This window comes from Myotis yumanensis, unplaced genomic scaffold (assembly GCF_028538775.1).
Source record: "Myotis yumanensis isolate MYYU_CA2020_CCGP unplaced genomic scaffold, mMyoYum1.0.hap1 SCAF_14, whole genome shotgun sequence".
Taxonomy (NCBI): domain Eukaryota; kingdom Metazoa; phylum Chordata; class Mammalia; order Chiroptera; family Vespertilionidae; genus Myotis; species Myotis yumanensis.
This window is the reverse complement of record NW_027223765.1, coordinates 44,075,864-44,103,626: the sequence shown is the minus strand read 5'-3', so window position 1 is coordinate 44,103,626 and position 27,763 is coordinate 44,075,864. Positions and strand designations below refer to the sequence as shown.

Below are 27,763 nucleotides of genomic sequence, written 5' to 3'. Positions count from 1 at the left end.
TTGCAAGAAAGAGAAACCCACTCAAATTAGCTCAAATTAAAAATATGCAAGAGGATATTTTATTTTCCCAATTATACAAAGTATGTACAAGACTCAGGAATAAATGGGAAGCATTGAGTTTCTATGATCTCTGTCTCTTCCCCTCTCTCTAATTTGTGTTGTTCTCTCTATTCCACTTGAAGACCAATTTCTTCTGTAAAACTTTTGTGTCTGTTTCCTCCTACATTTATCTGGCCTATAGAAAACGACTTTGGTCCCATTACCTTTTAGCACTGATGCCCAGTACCACCTGACTTCATTTTCTGAGGCTCATAAAGGGTGAAACATTTGGAGAGAAAATTGCTTAACTTATTTTGGGCTTTATTCTATTCATGCCACCTGATTGAATCAGCTACAAATGGGATCATCCTATATAATAAAAGGCTAATATGCAAATCGACCTAACAGCCAAACGACTGGTCGCTATGATGTGCACTGACCACCAGGGGGCTGACGCTCAATGCAGGAGCTGCCTCTTGGTGGTCAGTGTGCTCCCAGAGGGGAAGCATCGCTCAGCCAAAAGCCGGGCTCATGGCTGATAAGCACAGTGGTGGTGATGGGAGCCTCTCCCACCTCCGCAGCAGCTAAGGACCCCTGGGGGATGTCTGGCGAGGGGTCCCGGACTGTGAGAGGGTGCAGGCTGGGCTGAGGGACCCCCCTGCCCAAGTGCATGAATGTTGTGTACAAGGCCTCTAGTTCAATATAAACATGACTACATAGGCATACTTATTGAACAGAGTCTGTGGCTAGTATTTCCAAAGAGGGAAAATGGGTTGTAAAAATATTCTACACATTTTTCCTGTAGAATATTAACCTATCAGATTGAGTTGTCAATTGAAGAGCTGTTATCTTGGAGAAATTTTTCTCTTTTGGAGTTGAATATCTACACCCCTATTAGTCTAGAAAAGTTAAACATATCAGAAGCTAGTTGACAAAAAGTATTCTTAATGTATAAAACCATCAGCCAACAAATATTTCTGAATACCTACTCTGCCCCAAACTTTGTGCTGGGTTCTGGTACACGTATGTGTTGGCACCTTAAACATCCACACTTTCTCTCTATCTCTCTTTCTCCCTCTCCTTCTCTGTCTCTGACCTACTTAAAGAGGGTGAATGACTGTAGTAGACACATGTAAGATTCAGGCAAAAAAATAAGCAAAGATTGACAGCTGTGGTATTTCTCAAATAAGAGATGGTTGGTGAGTTATCACAATTTTAATCTATAAACCTCTGGTCTTCTTCCCTCCCTCCATAGTTCTTTCTTTCCTTTCTTTCTCTTTTTGCCCCTTCCCTTCCTTTCCCTTCCCTTTCCTTCCCTTCCCTTCCCTTCCCTTCCCTTCCCTTCCCTTCCCTTCCCTTCCCTTCCCTTCCCTTCCTTTTTTTCCTTTCTAGCTTTTAGCATAATAAAAGCCTTTCTTGTAAACTATGCTTCTATAATTTTGTCATTGAGTTAAGTGGCTTTTTTTAAAACTATAAACTTAATCACATGAGAAATATAATTAAAACACATTTTTATTTTGATTTTCCTCTTCTAGATTGCAGAAAAAACAGAACTCAAAATAGCAGAGTCTCGAGAAGGATATAGACCTATTGCTAAACATTCATCAGTATTATTCTTTAGCATTGCAGACCTGGCTAACATTGATCCTATGTACCAGTACTCTCTTAGCTGGTTCGTGAACCTTTATATCAACTCTATTCATGACAGGTAAACTTTCTCTAGCCTCATTCATACTCTCTAGGTTGGATTTTCACCATCCTTTCCATTTCTTTTTTATTACTTGTGTAATATGTAATATTCATGTGGAACATTTAAAAATATGGAAAAGTGAATGAAAGGAAGAAAGAAAGAGCAAGCTTTTCTATTTTTAGTCTTGTTTCACATTTACACAAGATTTAGACGTAAAGGGATTAGCTTTAGTCTTGTTTTTCTCTCTCTTAAATATATGGCCCGGCTATAATTCTTTGTCTCATACAGTTCCATCCCCAGCATAGATCCTCACACTAATAAAGATTCATTAGGGCCTGGCCGGCGTGGCTCAGCAGTTGAGCATGGACCTATGAACCAGGAGGTCATGGTTCAATTCTGTTTAATTCCTAGTCAGGGCACATGCTCGGGTTGCAGACTCCATCCCCTGTGGTGGAGGGCATGCAGGAGGCAGCCAATCAATGATTCTCTCCCAACATTGATGTTTCTCTCTCTCCCTTCCTCTCTGAAATAAATTTTTAAAAATAAATTTTTAAAGATTCAGTAGGTGTGTGTTTTAATTAACTGATTGTTTCCAGTCATTTAGAGTACAATATGAAATTTAAAATTTTGAAAATAGAGATGGTTAAACCATATTTCATAGAATTATACCCTATTTTTTTGCATAAAGATTTACAAGAAGTTGTACACACACAAAAATTGTACAGGAAGGTTCCTATACCCTTCACCTTGTTTCTCCAATTGTAACATCTTGCATAACTATAGTACAACTAGAGGCCCAATGCACAAAATTCGTGCAAGAGTAGGCCTTCCTTCCCCTGGCTGCCAGCACTGGCTTCCCTCTGGCACTCGGGACTCGGGCTTCCCTCGCAGCCCCGGCTTCGCCCGGAAGATCATCCAGTCTAATTAGCATATTATACTTTTATTATTATAGATATCACAACCAGGAAATTTATTGATACAATTCAGAGAGCTTATTCAGATTTCATCAGTTTTACATACACGTGTGTGTGTGTGTGTGTGTGTGTATGTCTAGTATATTTTTAACAGTGGGTACTTTGGTAAAATAAAAACAACTTGCATGTTAATTCATATTTTACTTACTTTTATCTTAGTTTTGTTTGACTAAACATATTTTTCTTTTTAAAAACCTTTTAGTAACAGATCAAAAATCTTGGAAAAGCGCCTCCGATATTTAAATGACCACTTCACATACAACTTATATTGTAATATATGCCGATCGCTATTTGAGAAGGACAAGCTGTTGTTTTCCTTTTTGTTATGTGCGAATCTCCTTCTGTAAGTTACTTGCTTTTTCTTTGTTTTAAAAGCCTGCTCGGAATACCTAATATCTAAAGATGACTGCTGTGCTTAATTCATGATTTTACCTGTATTATTTCTCTATAATAGTATTAGTGTTTTTATGTTTATTTGATTTTTAAATTTTAGATCACACAGAACATTTATAAAACATTCATGTACAGTTCAATAAATTCTTTTTTAAAAAATCTTTATTGTTGAGAGTATTACAGGTGTCCCCCTTCTTTTCCCCCTACTCCCCACCTCAACCCGGTTCCTGCCACGCACCAAGCCCTCACTACTAGTCTGCTTTCTGTCTCCATAGTTTTTCCTATTCTAGAAATTTTATCAATGAGACATTGTATGGCCCAGAAGGTGGTCTCTTTTTGAATGTTTATGTACTCTTGCAAAGCATGTGTATTTTACTGTTCTGAGATGGAATTTCTAAAAAGGCAAGAAGGTCAAGCTGGTCTATATATCTTCTATATCCTTATTGATTTTCTGTCTACCTATTTAAGCAGTTATTGAGAAAGGTTTGGAATTTCTACAGAGATTTTTCCTTGTTCTGTCAATAGTGCTATGTGTTTTGATCCTATTATTGGATATTTAGGACTGTCATATCCTCTTAATGAATTGACTTGGCCTTTAAAAAAAAAAATCCCTGGTAATGCCCTTTGCTCTGAAATATACTTTTAGTATAGACTCTCCAGCTTTATTTTGAATACTGATAGCATGGTATATATATTTTGCATACTTTTTAAAAAATATTTTTTTATTGAGTTCAGAGAGGAAGGGAGAGGGAGAGATAGAAACATCAAATGATGAGAAAGAATTATTGATTGGCTGCCTCCTGCAAGCCCCCTAGTGGGGATCAAGCCCACACCCTGGCATGTGCCTCATTTAGGAATCAAACTGTGACCTCATAGTTCATGGGTCCATGCTCAACCACTGAGCCACACCGACTGGGTTATATGTTTAAGCTATTTGTACCTTTATACTTAAACTGTATTTCTGTAGACAGCACGTAGTTAGGTCTTACTTGTTTTATCCAATATGATAATTACTAACTTTAGGGAAATTGCTTAGACCATTTTCATTCAATGAGATAATAGATTATGTTTAAATCTATCATCTTACAATTTGTTTTCTGTTTTGCTCATCTGTTCTTTGTTCCACATTTCCTCATTTTCTGCTTTTCTTTTAATTGCATATTTTTTATTATTTGATTTTATCTTCTTTGTTGATTTACTAGCTATGGTTTTTGTTTTATTCTTTCAGTGATTTCTTTAGGATTATAGTGCACTTTTTAACTTTTCACTGTCTATCTCAGGTAAAACTATATATGTAATGTCATATATTTTACTTGTACATGTGTTATAAATCTCACAATACATTGTTATTTTGTGCTTTAAATAATCTATTATCTTTTAAGGATACTTAAAAAGAAAAAAAGCCATTTATGTTTACCCATATATTTACCATATCTGGAGCTTTGTATTCTTTTTGTATATCCAAATTTCCATTTACCTGAAACTTATAGTGTAGGTCTACTAGTAATGAATCCTCTCAAGTTCTGTACATCTGAGGGAAAGGGAATCAGTTAAATTTTTTAGATTTTGTATTTTTTATGACTAGAAATGTCATTTATTAGGTATGCACCAACAGGAGCCAGGGCAGGCAATGTTGTGAGAGTTTAAGAAATCCTATATAATAAAAGCCTAATATGCAAATCAACTGAACAGTGGAACAACAAGTGAAACAACCAGTCACTATGACGTGCACTGACCACCAGAGGCAGACGCTCAACACAGGACCTGCCCCCAGCCCGCAGGCCCCAGGCCAGCCAAGGCGGGTGCCAGTGGGGACCCCCCTACCCCCGGTCGCCCCACCAGTCGCCCCGCAGATCAGCCCTGATCACCGGCCAGGCCTAGGGACCCTACCCATGCACAAATTTGATGCACCGGGCCTCTAGTGTTACTCCATTCTCTCACAGCAGGCTGAGACCTGAATATTGGTATAAGAGTAGGGAGAGTAGGATCTTCATGAGAGGCGGGAGGTTCAGGAAGGGGCCAACTCTGCGTGGTCCACTGGAAACTGGGTGAGGCAGTTTACTGGAAACTGAAAGCCATTGTCATGGCTTGCAAAACCTGAAATGAGACTAATAGAAAAACAACTGGGATGGCGAGAATCACAAGCAGGGCATAATGGAGTGCAGGGGAAAGGTAGAGAATGTGCCTAACAGTATTTGGTTATTTTCTATACAGTAAACCTCAATATAATGGACTAATTTGGGTGAGGGGGTATCCATTAAAGCCAAAAGTCCATTATATAATAAAGTAGATTTTTTGAATGTATATGTTAAAAAACTGACAAATTAGTTTACCTGTTTTTACTTATGCAGACACATTTGTGTAATTAAAAGTAAGTATATATGGCCTGGCCACAGTGGCTTAGTGATTGAGTGTCAGTGGTTGAGTGTCGACCTATGAACCAGGAGGTCACGGCTCAATTCCAGGTCAGGACGCATGCCTGGGTTGCGGGCTCCATCCCCAGTGGGGGGCATGCAGGAGGCAACTGATCAATGAGTCTCTCTCATTGTTGATGTTTCTGTCTCTCTCTCCCTCTCCCTTCCTCTCTGAAATCAATAAAAATATTTTTTTAAAAAAAACTATGTGGTTTAGTGCACTTTGAAACATCTGCTAGCAAGCGTTAAAACTGCCGCAAGCACTAGCTCGTTTGGTTCAGTGGATAGAGCCTTGGCCTTCGGACTGAAGGGTCTTGGGTTCGATTCCAGTCAAGGGCATGTACCTTGGTTGCAGGCTCCATCTCCAGCGCCAGGGCCACATGTAGGAGGCAACCTATCAATGTGTGTCTCTCACATCAATCAATATTTCTCTCTCTCTCTCCCCTTCCCTTCCACTCTCTCTAAAAATAATGGAAAAATATCCTTTTTAAGGATCAAAAAAAAAAAATGGAAGAAAGAAACTGCTACAGAAAGTCACACCATGAGTGTGATCACATGCTAATCATTCCCGGATGTTTATGAGCGGTGACTCTTGGATTTAAATATATAGACTATATTGTAGATATGTAATATTTATTTATGTTGACAGAAGTACTATAATGTTTTTTCCAATATATGGCCTATTCACTAAAATTTGTTAAGAATAACAGTGAATTAATAACAAAAAATAACCTGTTGATTATAAGCAAAGTTTGGTTAAAAGCATTTTAAAATAACAGGGTATTAATTTTCACATATGACATACAGACTGGAAATTTTGTCCGTTGAATCTCAAATCCATTAAATTGAGGTTTGAGGTTTACTGTATTGCTCTCCTCATTATCTTTATGTTTCATTTTATCTCCTTCAGTATATTTATAATAGCTCTTTTAACATTTTTGTCTTCTTGTTATATCATCACTATCTCTTCTATGTACATATTGACTCATTTTTCTCCTGCTTATGGATGTTGTGAATTTTACATTGATCAATGCTGAGTTTTTTGTATTCCTTTAAAGAGCATTAGACTTTACTTTTTCAGTCAATTAAATTACTACTGGATTAGTTTTATCTTTTCAAGGCTTGTTTTTAGCTTTCTGAAGGCAGTTTTATTCTAAGGCTATGTTAGCTTCACTACTAAGGTGTGATCCCTCTGATGTTGAACTGAATTCCTCTGGTGTGAATAAAGATTCAACTCGAGTTGGCAAAAACTCATTTCTAGTTCTGTGTGAGCTCTGGTGCTGTTCAGTCTACAGCTTCCCAGAAATTCGTTGCCAGGTCTCCTGGAGTTTTACCTACTCACACACAACTTAGAATTTAGTAAACGTAGGCAGGTTTCCAAAGCTTCCTTTCCATGTATCTGCCTCCTCTCTGGTATTTTGCCCACATATTCCAGTCACCTCAGCCTTTCTTGACCCTGATAGAGATCTCTTCAGCTCAGCAATACTGCCGAGCTCAGAGCTTCATCTGCTCTCTGCATTGTGGTCTGGAATGTGTATCCAGGCAGATGCTGAGGAAATCCTAAGAATCACCTTTTTTGTCTCCCTTTTTTTAAGGGATCTCAGTCCTGTACTGCCTATTGTATAATTTCCAAAAACAGTTGTTTCATTTTTTTTTTTCAGTTTTCTAATTGTTTACAGTAGTCAGGGAAGTCACTTCTGTTTATTTTATCCAAGTTATAGAAGCAGAAATTTATTCAATTTTAAAATCAACAATTTACAACAGTCCTTGTTTTGGGGAATACAGGGCAAAGAAAGAGATCGACTACCAGGAACTTATGTTTCTTTTAACTGGAGGAGTGAGTCTTAAGAGTGCTGAGAAAAATCCTGATCCAACATGGTTACAGGATAAAAGCTGGGAGGAAATTTGTCGTGCTAGTGAATTTCCTGCCTTCCAAGGACTCAGGTAATTGTTTAAACTTGATGATTTAGCATTGAATAGTGATAGATAAATTTGTAATCTAGTGATTTTTAAATGGTTCTATAGCTGTCTTGATTCATCTCCTTGCTCAACAATCTCTCTTTAAATTTTTCCCAATGAAAGAATAACTATTAAGCTTTTTTCCTTTAGGTCACATTTTTGTACATATATAGATGAATGGCAGAAAATATATGACAGTAAAGAGCCACACAATGCTGTTTTACCAGAACCAATGAATCAGACGCTAAATGAACTACAGAAAATAATAATTCTTCGGTGCTTAAGACCCGATAAGGTAAAAGACAAATATGTCCCATTTGGAACCAGATAATTTGGCGTTTTTAAGTACTAGGTTTAAAGTTATTGTTATTTGGTTCTTTAACCCTTATTTCAGATGCTCAAAAGGGTTCATGGAGCTCCTTTAAACTATAGATCTACAGTCTTCTTCAACTTGATAAGGTTTTGGCAGTTATTTTTTCAAATATTTTTAGCCACCCCACCCATTATTCTAATTAAATGTACATTAGACTGCTTGATATTATATCATAGATGACTGATACTCTGTTAATTATTTTTAAATCTTTTGTATCATTGTGCTTCAGTTTGGATAGTTTATATTGCTATCTTTTTAAAAATATATTTTTATTGATTTCAGAGAGGAAGGGAGAGGAGAGAAAGATCAATGAGGAGTGACAATCATCTATCGGCTGCCTCCTGCACCCCCCCCCCCTTCTACCCCCACTGGGGATTGAGCCCAAAACTTGGGTATGTGCCCTGGACCGGGAATCGAATCATGACCTCCTCCTGGTTCATAGGTCAATGCTCAATCACTGAGCCATACCCAGCTGGGCTCGATTGCTATCTTTTAAGTTTGCTGATTTCTTCTTTTGTAGCATCTAATCTGTTATTAATCCCATCCAATTAATTTTTTGATTCAACTTCTATATGTTTCATCTCTAGAAAGTTCATATCTATCTATCTATCTATCTATCTATCTATCTATCTATCTATCTATATACACTAGAGGCCTGATGCACGAAATGTGTGCAAGGGACTCAGTCCTTGCAGCCCCATTGGCCCTCAGAACCTCAGCTGCCTCAGCCAGCCCTCGAAGACCCTCGCAGCCCCAGCTTTGTCCAGAAGGTTGTCCGGATGGTCATTCTGCTGTTCAGCCTAATTAGTATATTAGCTCTTTATTATATAGGATTCTGTCTCTCTTTACATTGTGTTCATGTTTTCCTTTAAATACTTAAACACAGTTATAATAACAGTTTTTAAATCTTTGACTGCTAATTCCATCATTTCTAGATCTGCTTATTTTAATTATTTTACTTTTGAATTTATATTACATTTTACTGCTTTTTGGGAAGTTCAGAAATGCTTCACTAGATGATGGACATTTTTGATGCTTTGAATTGTGGCCCACAAATCCTAAAATATTATCTAGCATTCTATAGAAAAGAGTTTGCCAACCCCTTTAGTTACATAGTTCAATTACTTGAATTCAGATTTTTCCTTTCAAATATTGTTTTAAGATTTGTTAGGGCAGGTGTAGAGAATAGCTTGTACTCAATGGATAATTTAACTTCAACTTCTTAAGTGTAGCCCTTCTGGGGCCTTTACTGGAAGCAGGGTCTCTGTGTCCCTTCCTTAAAAGGTATATTGAAAATCTACTGTGCTAGGTAAAAACTGTAATTGGTATTAATGGTAAAAGATTTAAAAAGATTTCATCGTTGTTCATGGGAAATTATTAAAGGAAGAAATAAAAACCTGCTAAATCATTGTGAACTCCTTTTTGAAAAACCTTTAGTGGCTTTTCAGTACCATGTAGAATAATGACAAAAGTACACTTTGATAGTCTTCTTACCTCAACTAATCAGACCTCTTTTCTGCCATTCCGTTCTTATCTTCTTAATGAATAGCATTTTTATTGTTATTTAATTTTAATGTAATTTATAAGTAAGTAACATATTCCTGTGGTTCAAAACTGAAACACTATTTTGAATCACATGGATATATGAATACAATGAAAAGTGTACCTCCAGTCTTCATCTCTGACTTATTCAACACCCTTCCCCTCAGGCAATTAATGTCATCTGCTCTTTGTTATCCTTTTATGCACATACAAGAGGCCCGGTGCACAAAAATTTGTGAACTTGGCGGGGTCCCCTCAGCCCGGCCTGTGCCCTCTCACAGTCTGAGACCCCTCGGGGGATGACCATCTGCTGGCTTAGGCCTGCTCCCGGGAGGAATGGCCCTAAGCTGGCAGTCAGACATCCCTCTGGCAGCCCGGCAGCCCTGGGAAATGTCCACTTCACAGTGGGGAGCAGACCTAAGCTGCAGTCAGACATCCTTAGTGCTGCTGAGGAAGCAGGAGAGGCTCCCACCACCACCGCTATACTGGCATCCATCAGCCTGGCTTGTGGCTGAGCAGAGCTCTCCCATGTGGGAGCACACTGACCACCAGAGGGCAGCTTCTGCATTGAGCGTCTGCCCCCTGGTGGTCAGTGTGTGTCATAGTGACCAGTCATTCCAAGTCTTTCTGCTGTTAGGGTCAGTTTGCATATTACCCTTTTACTATACAGGATAGAGGCCTGGTGCATGGGTGGAGGCCGGCTGCTTTGCCCTGAAGGGTGTCCCGGATCAGGGTGGGGATCCCGGTTGGGTGCCTGGCCAGCCTGGATGAGGGGCTGATGGCTGTTTTCAGGCTGGCCACACCTCCTTTAGGGGGGGGGTCCCCCACTGGGGTGCCTGGCCAGTCTGGGTGAGGGGCTGAGGGCCGTTTTCAGGCTGGCCGGAAACGGAAGCTCCCAGCCTCTCTTTCTTTTTTCTTTTTTTTTTATTCTGGGGTTTGTTTAACTTCTATAATTGAAACTATGTTGCCATCACTGGAGCTAAGGGCCCGCTCCAGCTCTGTGGCCACCGCCAGCTGAAAGCAGGTATCTGGGATTTGTTTAGCTTCTATAATTGAAACTTAGTTGCTTTCAGCTCAGAGCTGGGCCACAGAAGGTGGGGAACCTTGGCTTCCTCCATCACTGGAGCAAGCAAGCCTCCTGCTCGCTTCAGCTGCATGGCTGCCGGCCGCCATCTTTGTTGGCGGTTAATTTGCATATAGCCCTGATTAGCCAATGGGCAGCATAGCCAAGGTACAGTCAATTACCCTTTTTGTCTTTTATTAGATAGGATAAATATGCATACATGTAACTCCCATTTATTTTTGTTTATTTAATCCTCACCTGAGGACATGCCTAAAGAGAGGAAGGGAGAAAGAGAGAGAAACATCAATGTGAGAGAGAAACATCTATCAGTTGCCTTCCATACACATCTCAACCTGGGATAGAACCCACAGCCCAGGTATGTGCCCTGACCGGGAGTTGATCTGGCAACCTTTTGGTTTATGGCATGATGCTCAACCAACTGAGCCACTCTAGCTGGACTCCATTTATTTTTAATACAAATGGTAGCATTCACTGTTTTACATATTTTTATTTTCCCTATCAGTTCATTAAAAATGTTCTCATTCTTCTTTACAATGCATGGCATTCCATTATATGAATAAACCATAATTTCTTTAACCAGTACCTATTGTAAATCTTTACAATATTTATATATTACCTACTATAAAAATGCTGTAATGAACAACCTTATTCAAATGTTATTTCTGCCCAGACGATGTGGCTCAGTGGTTGAGGGTTGACCTTTGAGCCAGGAGGTCAGGGTTCGATTCCTGATCAGGGCGCATGCTGGATTACAGGCTCATTCCCCAGTAGGGGGCATGCAGGAGGCAGCCGATCAATGATTATCTCTTATTATTTTTTTTTTTACTGGTACTAAGAACAGTACTCTTTTTTATTACACCTCTCCATGTGGACCTAAATCATGATTGTGTCCTGTGAGACTCTTATTCATTGCCAGTACACACTAGTAACCAAAGTATAAGAGAACACATTTTTAATAATTTACAGAGATTAGTTTCATGACTTTGAATAAATAGATAAATGATAGAGACATCATTATTTGTAAAAAAACAATTTCAAGTTACTCAACTTTTACAATACTGTTCACATTTAAATATCTTTGCAAAACTATTATTTGGCAGTCATTTGTTTTATTCCTATTAAGACTGGATGCAAAATAGCTTTTGTCCAAAAGTGAATAATTTTTCTCCAATGGATTTGAATCACTAAAATGTAAGTTCCAAAAAGGAAGGAGTCTTTGTTTTATTCACTGATGCATTCCAAGCTCTTAAAACAGTGCCTGACATGAAGTACATGCTCAATTAATATTTGTTACATGAGTAAGTCCTGTATCTTAATTTTGCAAATATAAAATAAATAATGGTTTTCAAGCATGACACAAATATTTTTTTTTCCATTCAAACTGCACTTAAAATTTCTAAAACAGACAAGTTATAGCTACTAATTTTACCCAACCTAGGACAAGTTGTACCCTTCTGGGTACAAACAGCTTGACTGGTGACGAAGAAAGACCTCAAAAGTATCCGCACATTTATTGTGCTCCCCTTACCTTGTTGAATGATGAAATCATCAGATTGAATGCCATTGTAGTTTCCACATAGGCCACATGATTTCCCTTTAAGCTCCTCAGATATTTTGAGGTAAATTGCAGATATTCCATCCCAAGCTAAGGAAAAACCAAAGGTTGTTTTCACCAGAATGTAGTCAGCTAGTTTCTCAACAGATACCTGTCCAATTGTCTGAGGCAATGTTAAACTTGAAAAATGGAACAAAGGCAATTTAATTATAATGAAGAATCAATTATAGATCATTCTTTTCATAGTAACAGACAATTAAGTAAAACATAGTTATTATTCAAAATTATTGAATAAACTATGCAATTAGATTTACCAAGCAACCATCCTATAGAAAATCTTGTGTTTTGAAAAATTCAATATTGAAATAAAAAGAAAACAAAAATTATATCCGTTTCTCCATGATGATTTAGATTTTATACTTATAATTGGATGATTCTTTCAACCAACCAAAAACACACTTCTGCTAAATATCAGTGATTTTTATAATCTGGAAAATAATTATGTCTACTTTAAATAATGAGCTTAATGTATTTTTATCTAGATTGTTAAAGATTTTTAAAAAAGTGTTGCTCAAAATTTTGAAGTACACTAAGTGCCAAGCCGGTAGTTAATCACCTTAACTATGAACAATCATGCTTAAGCTACATAATCTTCATTTAGGATAATCTCCTTCAGTTACTTCCTTGTAGCTTTTAAAAAAAATTTATTTATTTATGTTTTAATTAAATCTTTATTGTTCAGATTATTACAGTTGTTCCTCTTTTTTCCCCCATAGCTCCCCTCCAGCCAGTTCCCACTCCACCTTCTGCCCTTACCCCTGCCGTTGTCCTCATCCATAGGTGTATGATTTTTGTCCAGTCTCTTCCTACACCCCCCACTCCCCTTCCCCCTTGAGAATTGTCAGTCCACTCCCTTTCCATGTCCCTGATTCTATTATATTCACCAGTTTATTCTGTTCATCAAATTATTTATCTTCTTAAAGGATACCTTTGAGCATTTCATATAATACTGGTTTAGTGGTGATGAACTCCTTTAGCTTTTCCTTATCCGTGAAGCTCTTTATCTGACCTTCAATTCTGAATGATAGCTTTGCTGGATAAAGTAATCTTGGTTGTAGGTTCTTGGCATTCATCACTTTGAATATTTCTTGCCACTCCCTTCTAGCCTGCATAGTTTCTGTTGAGAAATCAGCTGACAGTCGGATGGGTACTCCCTTGTAGGTAACTGACTGTTTTTCTCTTGCTGCTTTTAAGATTCTATCTTTGTCTTTTGCTCTTGGCATTTTAATTATGATGTGTCTTGGTGTGGTCCTCTTTGGATTCCTTTTGTTTGGGGTTCTCTGCGCATCCTGGACTTGTAAGTCTATTTCTTTCACCAGGTAGGGGAAGTTTTCTGCCATTATTTCTTCAAATAGGTTTTTAATATCTTGCTCTCTCTCTCTCTTCTTCTGGCACCCCTATAATTCGGATGTTGGTACGCTTGAAGTTATCCCAGAGGCTCCTTACACTATCTTCATATTTTTGGATTCTTTTTTCTTTTTGTTTTTCCAGTTGGGCGTTGTTTGCTTCTTCGTATTTCAAATCTTCGACTTGATTATTGGGATCCTCTAGTCTGCTGTTGGGTCTCTGTATAATATTTTTTATTTCAGTCAGTGTATGCTTAATTTCTAGTTGGTCCTTTTTCATATCCTTGAGGGTCTGACTAAATTTATCGGCGGTTTCTAGAAAATTCTTGAAAAACCTTATAACTGTGGTTTTGAAATCTATATCCAGTAGTTTGCTTTCCTCCATTTCTGTCATTTGTGACCTTTTTCTTTGTCTCCACATTTTTTATGCTTCCCTGTATTGGTAGAGTGGCTTTGTGTGCTAGGTGTCCTATAGGGCCCAGTGGCTCAGCCTCCCCAGTTACCTGAGGTGGACACTCTTGGTGCACCCCTTTGTGGGCTTTGTGCACAGTCTTGTAGTTAAGCCTTGATTGTTGTAGGTATCACTGGGAAGAATTGACCTCCAGGCCAATTGACTGTGAGAATCAGCTGTGGTTATGGTGGGAGAACTTCTGTGCTTGAGACACCCTTCTGGGGCAAGACTTGCTTCAGTGGGGCTTTGGTGTTCACTGAATCTGCCCCCCTGAGTGTGTCCCTTATGGATCTGAGGAGTTGTAATCTGGATGGTCCCACTCTGACCATTGGGTATACTCGCTCTTGGATCTCTAAGGAGGTGCTAATTTAGCCTCTTCCTGAGGCTACCCAGCAGGAGCTACGGAGAGATCTGCAGATTCCTTTTCTTTGTTTGGAGTTTGAAGGTGCCTAGATGAGGCCCAGCTGAGAAGCAATGCAAGCTGCTGTGGGGCCTTGGGGTTTCTTTTGGATGTTCTGGGTCTCTCTGACCCAGCTCCAGTTAGTTAGGTAATTTTAGATTGCAAAGGGCCAAGCCTTTCATATGCAAAAGCCTCTGCGCACAGCTTGGGTGGGGCAGGGTCTCAGGGAATCAACAGGGCAGAGCAAACAGCTATGGCTGATCCTGAGCCCTGCCCTAAGAGGACCCAGGTCTCACTGTTCCACAGTAATCGCTGCAGGCACCTCTGAGAGAAAGCCGCCCTCGAGTTCTGCCCAATGACAGACAGTCCAGTTTCTCCCGGTATGAGTCTGGGTCCCCAGAGACTAGCCCGGAACTGGTGTTCAGAGCAGTCGGGAGCTTGTGTCTCCCTCCTGATTGAAAAAGACAACCGCGTCCTCAGCTGCCAGCCCTTTTCGCGTGAGCCTCTGTACCTCTGCACTTTACTTCCACACCGCACCTCCTCTGAGTCTCAGTGTGCTTTTCTCTTTCCTTCTAGTTGTAGAATTTCCACCCGGCCAGCCTTCCTGTGATTCTGGATGATGTCCGTTTTGTCTTTTTGTTGTATTTTTGAAGTTGTTGTGCGAGGCAGCAATTTCCGGTGTTTACCTATGCCGCCATCTTGGTTTTTCCTTCCTTGTAGCTTGATTATCTCTTATCATTGATGTTTCTATCTCTCTCCCCCTCCCTTCCTCTCTGAAATCAATATATATATTTAAAGTTATTTCTCACATCTGTAACTCTCTCTCAGAATAAAGTCCTGGGAATAAAATTGCTGGGTAAGTGGATTTACCTACTTGTAATTTTATAGATATTGCCAAATAGCCCTCCATGAATGTTAAACAAGATTAGTCTTCTGCAGCAGTGAATGAAAATATCCGTTTATCTATACTTTTGCCCACACAATATGTTTCCAATCTTTTGACAAGCTATGCAGAGGGACTGAGGAATTGAGGGGGCTGATCAAGGAAAAAGATATGACCATGAGATGGCAGTAGCCCACATGAACTTCATTGGATGATGCTTTGACAGGTTTACATGTTAGGAAAGGAGAAGTCTCTCACAGCAGGAGTCTGTCAAAATGCTTGGAGTAGTGGGTGTGGTTGGGAAGATGTCACTATTCTAAGAGGGGAGAGGGGGAGTCAAGAAAACTCCCAAGGGAGAGGGGGCTCATGTGGTGTCTAGGTAATGTTGCCTAACATCAATGGTTGGTGGGAATCTCAGTATCAGAGCTCTGAAAGCAATTGGAGTCTTAATGTCCTGGAGCTTATTTATCTACCAGAGGCCCGGTGCACAGATTCGTGCACCTGTGTGGTCCCTCAGCCTGGCCTGCATCCTCTCACAATCTGGGACCCCACAGAGGATGTCAGATGTTGAATTTGACCTGATCCTCACAGGCAACCAGCAGTCCAACATCCCCTGAGGGACGTAGCAGTGCACGAAGCAGCAGGTGGGCTGAGAAGGAACCACTCATCCTGTCCCCGCTGTGCCTGCCGCCGCTAAGTAGTGCTGCTGCAGAGGTGGAAGAGGCTCATGCCGCCTCAGTTGCGATCACCAGCCGTGAGCCTGGCTTCTGGCTTAGCAGTGCTACTGCTGTGGGAGTGCACTGATCACCAAGGGGCAGCTCCTGCTTTGAGCGTCTGCCCACTGGTGGTCAGTGCACGTCATAGCTACCGGTCGACTGGTCATAATGGTCACTTAGGCTTTTATATATATACGAATGGCCAGGTGCACGAAATTCATGCATGGGGGGTGCATGTCCCTCAGCCCAGCCTTACCCTCTCAATCTGGGACCCCTTGGGGGATGTCTGACTGCCGGTTTAGGCCCGGGCCTAAACCGGCAGTCAGACATCTCTCTCACAATCCAGGACTGCTGGCTCCTAACCGCTCACCTACCTGCCTGCCTGATTGCCCCTAACCACTCTGCCTACCAGCCTTCTTGCTCTCAACTGCCCTCCCCTGCTAGCCTCATGGCCCCCAGCTGCCCTCCCTGCTGGTCTCATGGCTCCCAACTGCCCACCCCTACCGGCCTGCTCACCCTCAACTGCCCCCCACTGCCAGCCTGCTTGCCCCCAACTGCCCCCCCTGCCTGCTTGCTCTCCCCCAACTGCCCCCTCACCGGCCTGATCACCCCCAACTGTTTTCCCCTCCTGGTCTGATCGCCCCTAACCGCCTCTGCCTGGGCCCTGCCACCATGGCTTTGTCTAGAAGGTCTCCTGGAAGATCTCCTGGTCTAATTAGCATATTACCCTTTTATTAGTATAGATAGATGATTAGTAGATGTTCAGTGCAAAGCCCAACATGTAGGTAGGCTCTAAGTGGCTAAAAAGCTGATTATTTGGGCTATGTTTAAAACAACTGAATACATAAAAATTTGAGTTTGGTGCTAGTGAGCTTTTGACCTAACAGGTTTCAGCTTGCGTAAAGAAATAAACAATCTAGGAGTGAATACACAGAGGCTATTTTTGTCCCATTTATATACAATCTGATCAATGGAAATGGTATCTAAGTATAGTTATAATGGTACCTAAGTATAGTTATAATTTGTATTTTATGAGTATACTAAGCTGCTGTAACAGAGACCAAAAATACAGCAGCTTAAATAAAATGAAAATTAATTTCTCTCTCTCCAAACAGCCCAGAGCAAATGCTTGAGGGCTGGCAGGCCAGCTCTGGTCTTGAGATCATCCAGAGATTCAAGTTCCTTCTCTCATGCTAGAGAAGCCCCATACAGTGTGGACCTCATCAGCAAGATGAGGCTGGCTCATGAACATTACATCTGTTGAAGAGAGAGCTTCCCTATGAAAATACTAGAGGCCCAGTGCACAAAAATTTGTGCACTCAGGTGGGGAGGGTCTCTCAGCCCGGCCTGTGTCCTCTTGCAGTCTGGGACCCCTCAGGGGATGACCACTTGCTGCCTAAGGCCCGCTCCCCCGGGGATTTGGCCTAAGCTGGCAATCAGACATCCCTCTGGCAGCCTGGGAACCCTCAAGGGATGTCCACTTGCCAGCGGGGAGCAGTCCTAAGTTGCAGTCGGACATCCTTAGCGTTGCTGAGGAGGCGGGAGAGGCTCCCACCACTACCGCTGTACTGGCAGCCATCAGCCTGGCTTGTGGTTGAGCAGAGCTCCCCATGTGGGAGCGCACTGACCACCAGGGGCAGCTCCTGCATTGAGCGTCTGCCCCCTGGTGGTCAGTGTGTGTCATAGTGACCAGCCATTCCCAGTCTTTCTGCTGTTAGGGTCAGTTTGCATATTACCTTTTTATTATCTAGGATAGAGTCTTGGTGCATGGGTGGGGGCCAGCTGGTTTGCCCTGAAGGGTGTCCCGGATCAGGGTGGGGGTCCCGCTGGGATGCCTAACCAGACTGGGTGAGGGGCTGATGACTCTTTGCAGCTGGTCACACCCCCTTCAGGGTGGGGTCCCGCTGGTGTGCCTGGCCAGCCTGGGTGAGGGGCTGATGGCTGTTTGCAGGCTGGTCACACCCCCTTCAGGGTGGGGGTCCCCACTGGGGTGCCTGGCCAGCCTGGGTGAGAGGCTGATGGCTGTTTGCAGGCTGGTCAAGCCCCCCCTGTCTGGACCCTCACCCCATGGAGGTTTGGCCAGCCTGGGTGAGGGGCTGATGGCTGTTTTCAGGCTGGCCACACCCCCTTTAGGGTGGGGGTTCCCCACTGGGCTGCCTGGCCAGTCTGGGTGAGGAGCTGAGGGCCGTTTTCAGGCTGGCCAAGCCCCCCTGGCGACGGAAGCTCCCAGCCTCTCCTTTATTTCTTTTTTTTTTATTCTGGGATTTATTTACCTTCTATAATTGAAACTTTGTTGCCTTCAGTGGAACTCAGAGCCAGCTGTGGCAGGCGGGAAGCTTGGCTTCCTCCATCACTGGAGCAACCAAGCCTCCTGCTTGCTCCAGCTCCGTGGCTGCCAGCCGCCATCTTGGTTGGGTTAACTTGCATATAGTCACTCTGACTGGCTTGTGGGCATGGCTTAAGGCATGGTGAAGGTACAGTCAATTTGCATGTTTGTCTTTTATTAGATTAACTGATCTGGAAGCTCCACTCATAATTTCTACTTGTATTTGTCTGGCCAAAACTTAGTACATGACCACATATAGCTGGGGAAAAAAGGTTGGGAAAACTTGAGGTTCTATTGCCAAAAGGAGACAAAGAAGGGGGACAATTGTGGTCTCTGTTATACTGAATGAGGTTGAATATCTCTTCATATATTTAAGATCAATTTCTATTTCATTTTCTGTAAACTGTTCATGTTCTTTGCCCATTTTTCTTTTGGATTGTTAGTCTTATTTAATCAATTTATAAACACTTTTTATGTATTAGATAAATTATGCATTGTCTGTGATACGCTGGGTGCTTTTCTTGGCCATTAAACTCATATTTCACTCTTTGTTGGTTTTCAGTAATAAAGATGGTAGGTGAAATAAAAATTACTCTAAAAATCATAACTTTTCTTTCTTTAACAGATAACTCCAGCTATAACAAATTATGTAACTGACAAACTGGGGAAAAAGTTTGTAGAGCCTCCACCATTTGATTTGACAAAGAGTTACTGGGATTCAAATTGCACTATTCCCTTAATTTTTGTGCTATCTCCTGGAGCAGATCCCATGGCCAGTAAGTGTATATGCTATCAACTTTAAAGAAATTATAAATAAATCATCATACTTAATATCCACTTTTATATGACTGTAAGTCAGTTAGTAAATCCAGTACTTATAAGGAAAGGTAATTAGAATTTTTTAATTAAATACCTATTACTAAAAACATAAGCCATATTTTATAATTTTAGAGTAAGCAGTGAAACCATTTTTTTGTGCCCCCTTAGGCCTGCTGAAATTTGCAAATGATAAAGCTATGACTGGAAATAAATTTCAAGCTATTTCACTGGGACAGGGACAAGGACCAATTGCAACAAAAATGATTAAAGCAGCAATAGAAGAAGGAACTTGGGTTTGCCTACAGAATTGTCACCTTGCTGTCTCCTGGATGCCCATGTTGGAAAAAATATGTGAAGATTTTTCCCCTGATGTCTGTAACTCATCCTTTAGGCTTTGGCTTACAAGTTATCCATCTCCAAAAGTATGATTATTTCCTATGGAGTTCAGTACACTTATTTAATTATCTGTTACATGTGTATCTTAGTCACGCTCTAAATGCTTAACTTTAAGAGGTTTAAAGAGAAACATTTCTGAAGTCCTCTTTTATACCTATTTTTAATTCACTGGTGCATGCATTTTTAGGACTCAAGCTGGTTGTTTTGAGTAATGCTCTCTGTTTTATTTTGTCTTAGTTCCCCGTAACAATTCTACAAAACGGAGTGAAAATGACTAATGAACCTCCTACGGGTCTTCGGCTAAATCTCCTCCAATCATATCTCACTGATCCAATTTCTGATCATCATTTTTTTAATGGATGCCGTGGAAAGGAGTTGGTAATATTCAGCTTCTGGAACTTTTAAAATATGTTTTTATACTGATAGAATATAGAAATATAAATATTTAATTTAAGAATATTAAATGTTAGGCATTTTCTAAGAAGACAGAAATTGTACCTATCTTGTTCATTTTTTCCCAATAGTTTATTTTATCTTAGTTTTTAAACCAAAGCCCAATAGCGTATTTGATTAAGACCCAAGAATAGCTATCTAGTTTACATCATTTATTCATTCAACAAATATGTGTGTAAGGTACTGTCCTAGGTACAAGATATGAAACAATGAGAATAAAATAGACAATCCCAAAAAATCTGCCTTCATGGAACTTAAATTTTAGCAGTAATGTTTTGATGTATTAATAATGCTTTTCAATGTATCCATGTAAAACAGTTTTGCATATGGTATTGGATACTCGAGGAGTCCCAATAAATAGTACTCCTTTCTATGCCTGAATTCTTACCAATTAAGAAACAGGGAAAAGTATAAGTGCATGGGAATCAAATTATAACCTTAATTACTGATGTAGACTAAGTTGGAAGATATAGTTTGTGAACAAATGGGCTTCATATTACTGAACCCAGAATTAAGCAGACTTATCCACCCAAAGAAACAGAAAAATTCCCTCCTGCAGAAAGCTTGCTTCTAAAAGAGAAAAGGGAGAAGCTGAGCAAAGCATATCTGGTTAACTTTTCCAAAATTTACTGATCAGATAGGTCACTCCCCTCTCCTGAATGAGTACAAGGAAGGAGAAAATTCAGGAGTATTACCTTAATTGAACTTTCTCCACATGGAAGAAAACATCAGTACTAGGGGAAATCCCCTGCCCTCACCTCCAATACATGCATGCTGTATATCATATTTGCTTATTAGAGTGAGAAAAATAATGATATTGAAGGTAAAGGATTGAATTTGGATGCAAACTAGTTTGTTTCTGCTTATTGATACTTTCTGTGTGCCCTAGTTCTGAATGATGATTTTGTTTGTAACTCTGGAAGAAAAAGAGGAAACTTGGTAGTTTTAGCTATGAAAAGAATGGAGGTGTGGTGTCTGATTCCCACTCAGGGTCTGAGCTTTTGCAATTAGAGGAGAGAGCCAGAAGCAGAGAAGGGAAATTTTTAAAGATTCCAAACACAAGTTGAGCTGCTTTGAGGCTTAGATGACCCAAATAAAGAATGGTACTGAGTTGGAAAAGCAGCACTCTCTATATTACATCATTGAGCAAGCAACATTGGCACATCAAGTTTTGAGATTAGTACAACATCCAAAGATAGCACCCTAGCCATGTATCATCATTTTTATTCACCAAGCAACTGTTCTGGTAGTAAAAACAAGTGGGAGCTAGGGTAACAGAAGAAAAAGAGTGTGGTTGCCCTGTGACAATTGGTTTTCAATGTGCATCACATTCATCTGGCAGGGCCCCACTGCCAGATTTTATGACTCAGTTGTTTTGGGGTAGAGCTTAAAAAAAATGCATCTCTAGGTGATGCTGATATTGATGGTCCTGGAAGCACACTTTGAGAACCATTGCCCTAGGGTTTCTGTAGCTGACTGGGAGTTTTTTGTAGGCACATAATGAAACTCCTTTGGAGGTTCCCAGAAATAACTGGGATGCCCTTTGATAAGACTAATTTATGACCATTGGGCCAGCAATAATTTGAACTATCATCATTTAGCTATTAAAAGTAAATATGATCTTTATAATCACAGTTAAATTGACATCTTGGCCATTTAAATTATCTAGCAATGATAACATATTAGTTATTTGTCAGTTTATATATCTGTCTCCTATAACCAGCTGTGTGCCCCTTAAGGGCAAGGATACATTTATGAATTTCCATCCACTCATCAATTTATCTATCCAATAAATATTTCTTGAGTACATTAGGTATAAGACACTCTTCTAGGAACTGGTAATGAACATTATAAATATATCAAAATCTCTGTCTTCATGGAGCTTACATCCTAGTCAAGGGAAATATATGCAAGGCAAGCTTAAGCATAATCCCTGTAAACCTCAGGCCATATTAAAGTTACAGATGTCAGTGACCCTCAAAGTGGAGCTCAGGAACTGGTATAAACAAACAAATAACAAAGGAAATTCAGATGTTAACTAGTTTGAAAACCACTGCCATGGTTGTATTATGAACTATGGGAGGACAAAGAAAGGAGGGGAGAAAGGAAACAAATATTTATTGAACTCCAGCAGGAATATACAAGCCTTATAACTCTATAATATATATATATATATATATATATATACATATATATATATATATATATATATATATATAAACAACCTTATTTTTTAAATAAGGAAACTCAGGCAAATCAAATAAAGTGTCTAAGTCATATAGCTCACAAGTGTTAGAGGTGGGATTTGGTACCCAGATCACTCTGTCTCTTCCCACTTCTGTGTGATTGAGGAAAACTTCTTGGAGAAAGTGACATTTGAAGTAGGCACAGGAAGTATGCCTAAAGGCACAGAATTATGACAAAGCTGTTGAAAGAACAACAAGTAGCTTATTTTGGCTAGACTGATGGGAGATAAGAGTGGGAAAGAATATAGGGACAAGACTGTGAAAATTTCTTATATGCATTGCTAAGGAATTTGGATGAATCAACACAAACCAGCACCACATCATAGAAAACAAGACAAAAGGCAGATCTCACTGATGCCGGGTTGATGATATCATCTTTAGGTAGATTATGATATTAGCCTGCTGCCACCTTGGGTTTAGTCACAAGATGTACCCTGGAAAATGTAATTCAGAGATCAGTTGGAAAAAAACACATATGGGGTGTAGGGGAATGCTGCCTTCAGAAAAGGATTATATATATTTAAGAGTGTTTTTAGAATATATGAATGGTCACCTCAAGAAATCTATTATGTGAAAATATGTGGAGAATACACCTAAATTAGTTGATTGCTCTCATTGACAAAAGGTTTTCCCCTATTAAATGTGTCACCACAGCATTCATCTAGTATATGTAAAATAAACTTTGGTTTATGTACAACATTTCAAGAATACAGCTATTCAGTTAAGCCATGGTATACTTTCATTTTAATATTACAGAAACAATTTCTACTACCATGTCACATGAAAATAGCTGGATGGATTTTTACGGCATTTGGAGCTAAGTTTGAGGTGGCCTAACTTAAAATACAGACGGTGTAGCATACTTGAAATTTACTTGCAGGCATCTCAAAGGGATGGGAGGCCATCCTCCAGAGTTCTATCACAGGCTTAGTGAGAGGCCCATGTGACATGCATGTGAAGATACCATGGAGAAAGTAAATAAACAATGTTTTCCAAAAATGATCTCCAAATGGAAAGTCACAAAATCAGAAACTATATATTGGTATTTTTTCACAACACTAGAGGCCCAATGCATGAAATTCGTGCACTGGTAGGGTCCCTAGAGGCTGGCAGAGGCCAGCTGAGTACTCCCTCCCTTCTCCCCACTGCCTGATGCTGACCAGGGCCTCCCTTCCTTCCCCCAGCAGGCCCCGACCTCTGGTCGAACTCCCAGAAGAACTCCCAGTCAAGGGCACAATTTGCATATTATGCTTTTATTATATCTACTAGAGGCCCGGTGCACAAAAATTTGTGCACTCGGGGGGTCCCTCAGCTCGGCCTATGCCCTCTCGCAGTCTGGGACCCCTCGGAGGATGTCCACCTGCTGACTTAGACCTGCTCCCTGGGGGATCGGGCCCAAGCTGGCAGTCAGACATCCCTCTGGCAGCCCAGCAGCCCTTGGGGGATGTCCATTTGCCAGCAGGGAGCAGACCTAAGCTGCAGTCGGACATCCTTAGTGCTGCTGAGGAGGCAAGAGAGGCTCCCGCCACCACCGCTGTGCTGGCAGCCATCAGCCTGGCTTGTGGATGAGCAGAGCTCCCCCTGTGGTAGCGTACTAACCACCAGAGGGCAGCTCCTGCATTGAGCATCTGCCCCCTGGTGGTCAGTGTGTGTCATAGTGACCAGTCATTCCCAGTCATTCTGCTGTTAGGGTCAAATTGCATATTACCCTTTTATCATATAGAATAGAGGCCTGGTGCACGGGTGGGGGCCGACTGGTTTGCCCTGAAGGGTGTCCTGGATCAGGGTGGGGATCCTGCTGGGGTGCCTGGCCAGCCTGGGTGAGGGGCTGATGGCTGTTTGCAGGTTGGTCAAGCCCCCCAGTGGGGACACTCACCCCATGGGGGTTTGGCCAGCCTGTGTGAAGGGCTGATGGCTGTTTTCAGGCTGCTCATACCCCCTTCAGGGTGGGGGTCCCCACTGGAGTGCCTAGCCAGCCTGGGTGAGGGGCTGATGGCTATTTTCAGGCTTCCAAACCCCCCTTCAGGGTGGGGGTCCCCACTGGGGTGCCTGGCCAGCCTGGGTGAGGGGCTGAGGGCTGTTTTCAGACTGACCAAGCCCCCCGGCGACCGAAGCTCCCAGCCTTTCCTTTTTTTTTTTATTCGCTCCAGCTCCGTGGCCATGGCGACTAGAAGCAGGTATCTGGGGTTTATTTACCTTATATAATTGAAACTTTGTTGCCTTGAGAGGAGGCAGCAGCCGGCCAGGAAGCTTGGCTTCTTCCATCACTGGAGCAACCAAGCCTCCTGCTCACTCCAGCTTCGTGGCCATGGCGGCTGGAAGCAGGTATCTAGGGTTTATTTACCTTCCATAATTGAAACTTTGTTGCCTTGAAAGGAGGCAGCAGCTGGCCGGGAAGCTTGGCTTCTTCCATCATTGGGGCACCCACACCTCCTGCTTGCTCCAGCTCCATGGCTGCCGGCTGCCATCTTGGTTGGATTTATTTGCATATAGTCTCTCTGATTGGCTGGTGGGCGTGGCTTAAGGTGTAGCGAAGGTACAGTCAATTTGCATGTTTGTCTATTATTAGGTAAGATAATGATTAAAGGGTAATATGCTAATTAGACCAGACATCTTCTGGCCATCATTCCGATGTTCTTACTGACAAAGCTGGAGCCAGAGGGAAGCCAGCCTGGGTCCCAGGTGCCTGCGAGTGGCCAGAGGAGGGAAGTAGCCTGGGTCCCCGGTGCCAGAGGGAAGCTGGTGCCAGCAGGTGGGGGGAAAGAAGGCCTACTCTTGCACAAATTTTCATACATCGGGCCTCTAGTAGGATAATAGTTATATATTCTCCTGCACTAGTAATCTCAAGCATGTGCCAATGAGTCTATAGGATAACAGTTAAGTATTGAAGTTATAAATACTTATGAACAATACCAAGGTATTATTAGCCAATACTTTGGTAAATGGTAGAGTCATTACATTTTAATGAATTTTAATATTATTGCAGTTTGTCTAGCTTTGGAGGTATTAAGTCACAAAATTAATACTTTTTAAGTAGAAGTTTTTAGTGATATATGATCACAGAATCTTACAATTGAAAAGATCACTGACTGAAGAAAATCTGATCAGAATTTTTTTCTTGTTATATAATTTTTATATTAAAGGCATGGGAGAAGTTGCTGTTTGGAGTTTGTTTCTTTCATGCCCTCGTACAAGAGAGAAAGAAATTTGGTCCTCTTGGTTGGAATATTCCATATGGATTTAATGAATCAGACTTACGCATCAGTATTCGACAACTGCAGGTAAAATTAGAAAGGAACTAACACTAATGGAGGATAACTGTGTATCAGGCCCTTTGCTTAGAAAAACTTAATTCTCCCAACATCACTAATAGGTGGGTAGATAGCAATAATAATTACAACTATGGTTTATGAAGCACTATCTCCATCTGGATTTTTCTCCTGCTACAAATAATGGAAAACCCGATTCAAACTGGCTTAAACCATAATGAAACTTATCTCACATAAAAAAAAAAAGTGCAGAGGAAGGACAAGCTCTGGGAGTTGGTTGATTCAGCAAAAGTGTTGTCATCAGGACCCTGTCTTTTTGCAGTGCCCTCCTCAGTGTTGGCTTTATACAGGCCCTCACTGTCCTCTCCTCTTCTCCACTCAGTGAAATCAACAATTTTGCTGTATCAGTCAACAGAAACAGGGTGTCTAATTTAAGTAGAAAGGAATTTATTGAAAGAATATTGGGTAGGCCACAGAATCACCAAGATGGCTGGAGAGCCAAGGCATACAGAGTCATATTCTGAGTCACATCATATCTGGTAAGAGTAGAGCCTCTACTTTTCTTGAATATTAGACACTGCAGCTCACATACCTGCCACACACACACTGGTCTGCTGCAGGCCCTCTGATATCATAAAAAATGATTCTTTGCTGTTCTTACTTCTTTGCTTAAAACCCTAGTTCAGTCTAGGATGGATGCATCTGAGGAACCAAGCCCAGGTCAGAGGCATAGGCTTTAGCTATAAGGGAGGCTAGGACTCACAGTGTGAGACATTCAGATGGTTGGCAGGCTCCCTCCAAATAAATAAATAAATGTCTACTGTAAATTCCTACTAACTCAGACTTTGAACTCGGCACATTACTTATATTCTGATTCTCACAGCAACCCTATAAGGTTGGTACTATTCTTATTTTTAAGAAAGCCAAAACTAGGAAGTGAACCTGCCCAATTAGGTAAACACAGAATATTAATACTTTTCTGTTTTTTAGCTGTGATAAGGGCCTTTATGACATGTGGCCTCCGAAAGGTCACCCAAGATAACGCATGGTGATAATTCTTTCAACCCCACTTCTGTGTGGATAGATAGATAGATATTTAATGTCATCTTAAAATAGAAATGAAGTGAAAGACTTTGTTTTTCTTGTTTTATGTTTCATTTCTTTCAGTTATTTATAAATGAATATGACACAATTCCATTTGAAGCTATCTCTTACCTGACTGGGGAATGTAATTATGGAGGAAGAGTGACAGATGATTGGGACAGACGGCTCCTCTTAACCATGCTGGCTGACTTTTATAATACACACATAATTGAAAACCCTCATTATAAATTTTCTCCCAGTGGAAACTATTTTGCACCTCCCAGAGGCACCTATAATGATTACATTGAATTCATTAAGGTAACTGATATCACTGAAAATAGGGTTAGATTTAAGTGTGATTTTTCTAAAAAGCAAATAGTGAACAATTCCAAGGTAATGTATAGGGTTAGATAAGTATTATTCCAATCAATTTTCAAAATCTTTTGTTTCTAATAATTATTAAAAATTAGAAAAGTTTGATTCCATTATTGTTTGGTTGATTTTTAACCCTTTTTGGTTTGCACGTGTCTACCTTATGAATTAATGTATCCAGTGATAATGTGATGCTTGCTTGATCTATTCTGGTAGAAACTTCCATTTACTCAACACCCTGAGGTATTTGGATTACATGAAAATGTTGATATCTCCAAAGACCTTCAACAAACAAAAGTCCTCTTTGAGTCCTTGCTTCTCACCCAGGGAGGCTCCAAACAGACAGGATCTTCAGGAAGTACTGACCAGATTCTATTTGAAATTAGCAGAGATATTCTCCAAAAGGTAATTTTAGTTTAAAATATGTTGCTTATAATATAATATAAGTCAAAATGGTACTGAAATGGCAATCTGAAAACTTCATTTAAGAGCATTATGACCTTGTGTGAGATATTTTACCTTTCTGAGAATTAGTTTCCAGATCTGTGAAGTGGTGACAAGAAGTATGGAACAGACTGATGAATTTTAGAGGGAAGGAGGGGGTGGGTGGGGAGAGATTAACCAGGGAATTTATATGCATATATGCATAGCCCATGGACAAAGACAGTAGTGTGGTGAAGGCTGGGAGGAGCGGGTGCAGGGTGGAGAAGGTTAATTGGGGGGAGGGGGTATTTGTAATACTTTCAACAATAAAGATAAATTTAAAAATTAAATAAAGAAGTCAGGGTTGCATAGCAGCGAAGCCCCATCTGGCTTGCTCCTGCTCCTGACTCACTGCTGTTCACTCTGGCCCAAGAGCAAGTGGGTCTGGAAGGTGCTCTGCAGCCAAGGCTTTTAAAGATGCAGGAAAGACACCCATA

At 40.8% G+C, this 27,763-nt stretch overlaps 1 protein-coding gene across 5 annotated transcripts in view; it reads left to right on the top strand.

Annotated features, from left to right (window-relative positions):
- The window catches only part of DNAH12 (dynein axonemal heavy chain 12), a 239,044-nt gene that overhangs the window by 198,145 nt on the left and 13,136 nt on the right, over positions 1–27,763 (top strand). For all 5 annotated transcript variants that reach the window (XM_070390826.1, XM_070390827.1, XM_070390825.1 and 2 more), the window contains 10 exons: positions 1,575–1,747; positions 2,906–3,046; positions 7,296–7,454; positions 7,620–7,764; positions 18,831–18,981; positions 19,193–19,446; positions 19,658–19,798; positions 25,263–25,400; positions 26,556–26,789; positions 27,060–27,248. In XM_070390826.1, the coding sequence (XP_070246927.1) occupies positions 1,575–1,747; positions 2,906–3,046; positions 7,296–7,454; positions 7,620–7,764; positions 18,831–18,981; positions 19,193–19,446; positions 19,658–19,798; positions 25,263–25,400; positions 26,556–26,789; positions 27,060–27,248 (1,725 nt within the window). The remainder of the gene's footprint in view (positions 1–1,574; positions 1,748–2,905; positions 3,047–7,295; positions 7,455–7,619; positions 7,765–18,830; positions 18,982–19,192; positions 19,447–19,657; positions 19,799–25,262; positions 25,401–26,555; positions 26,790–27,059; positions 27,249–27,763) is intronic.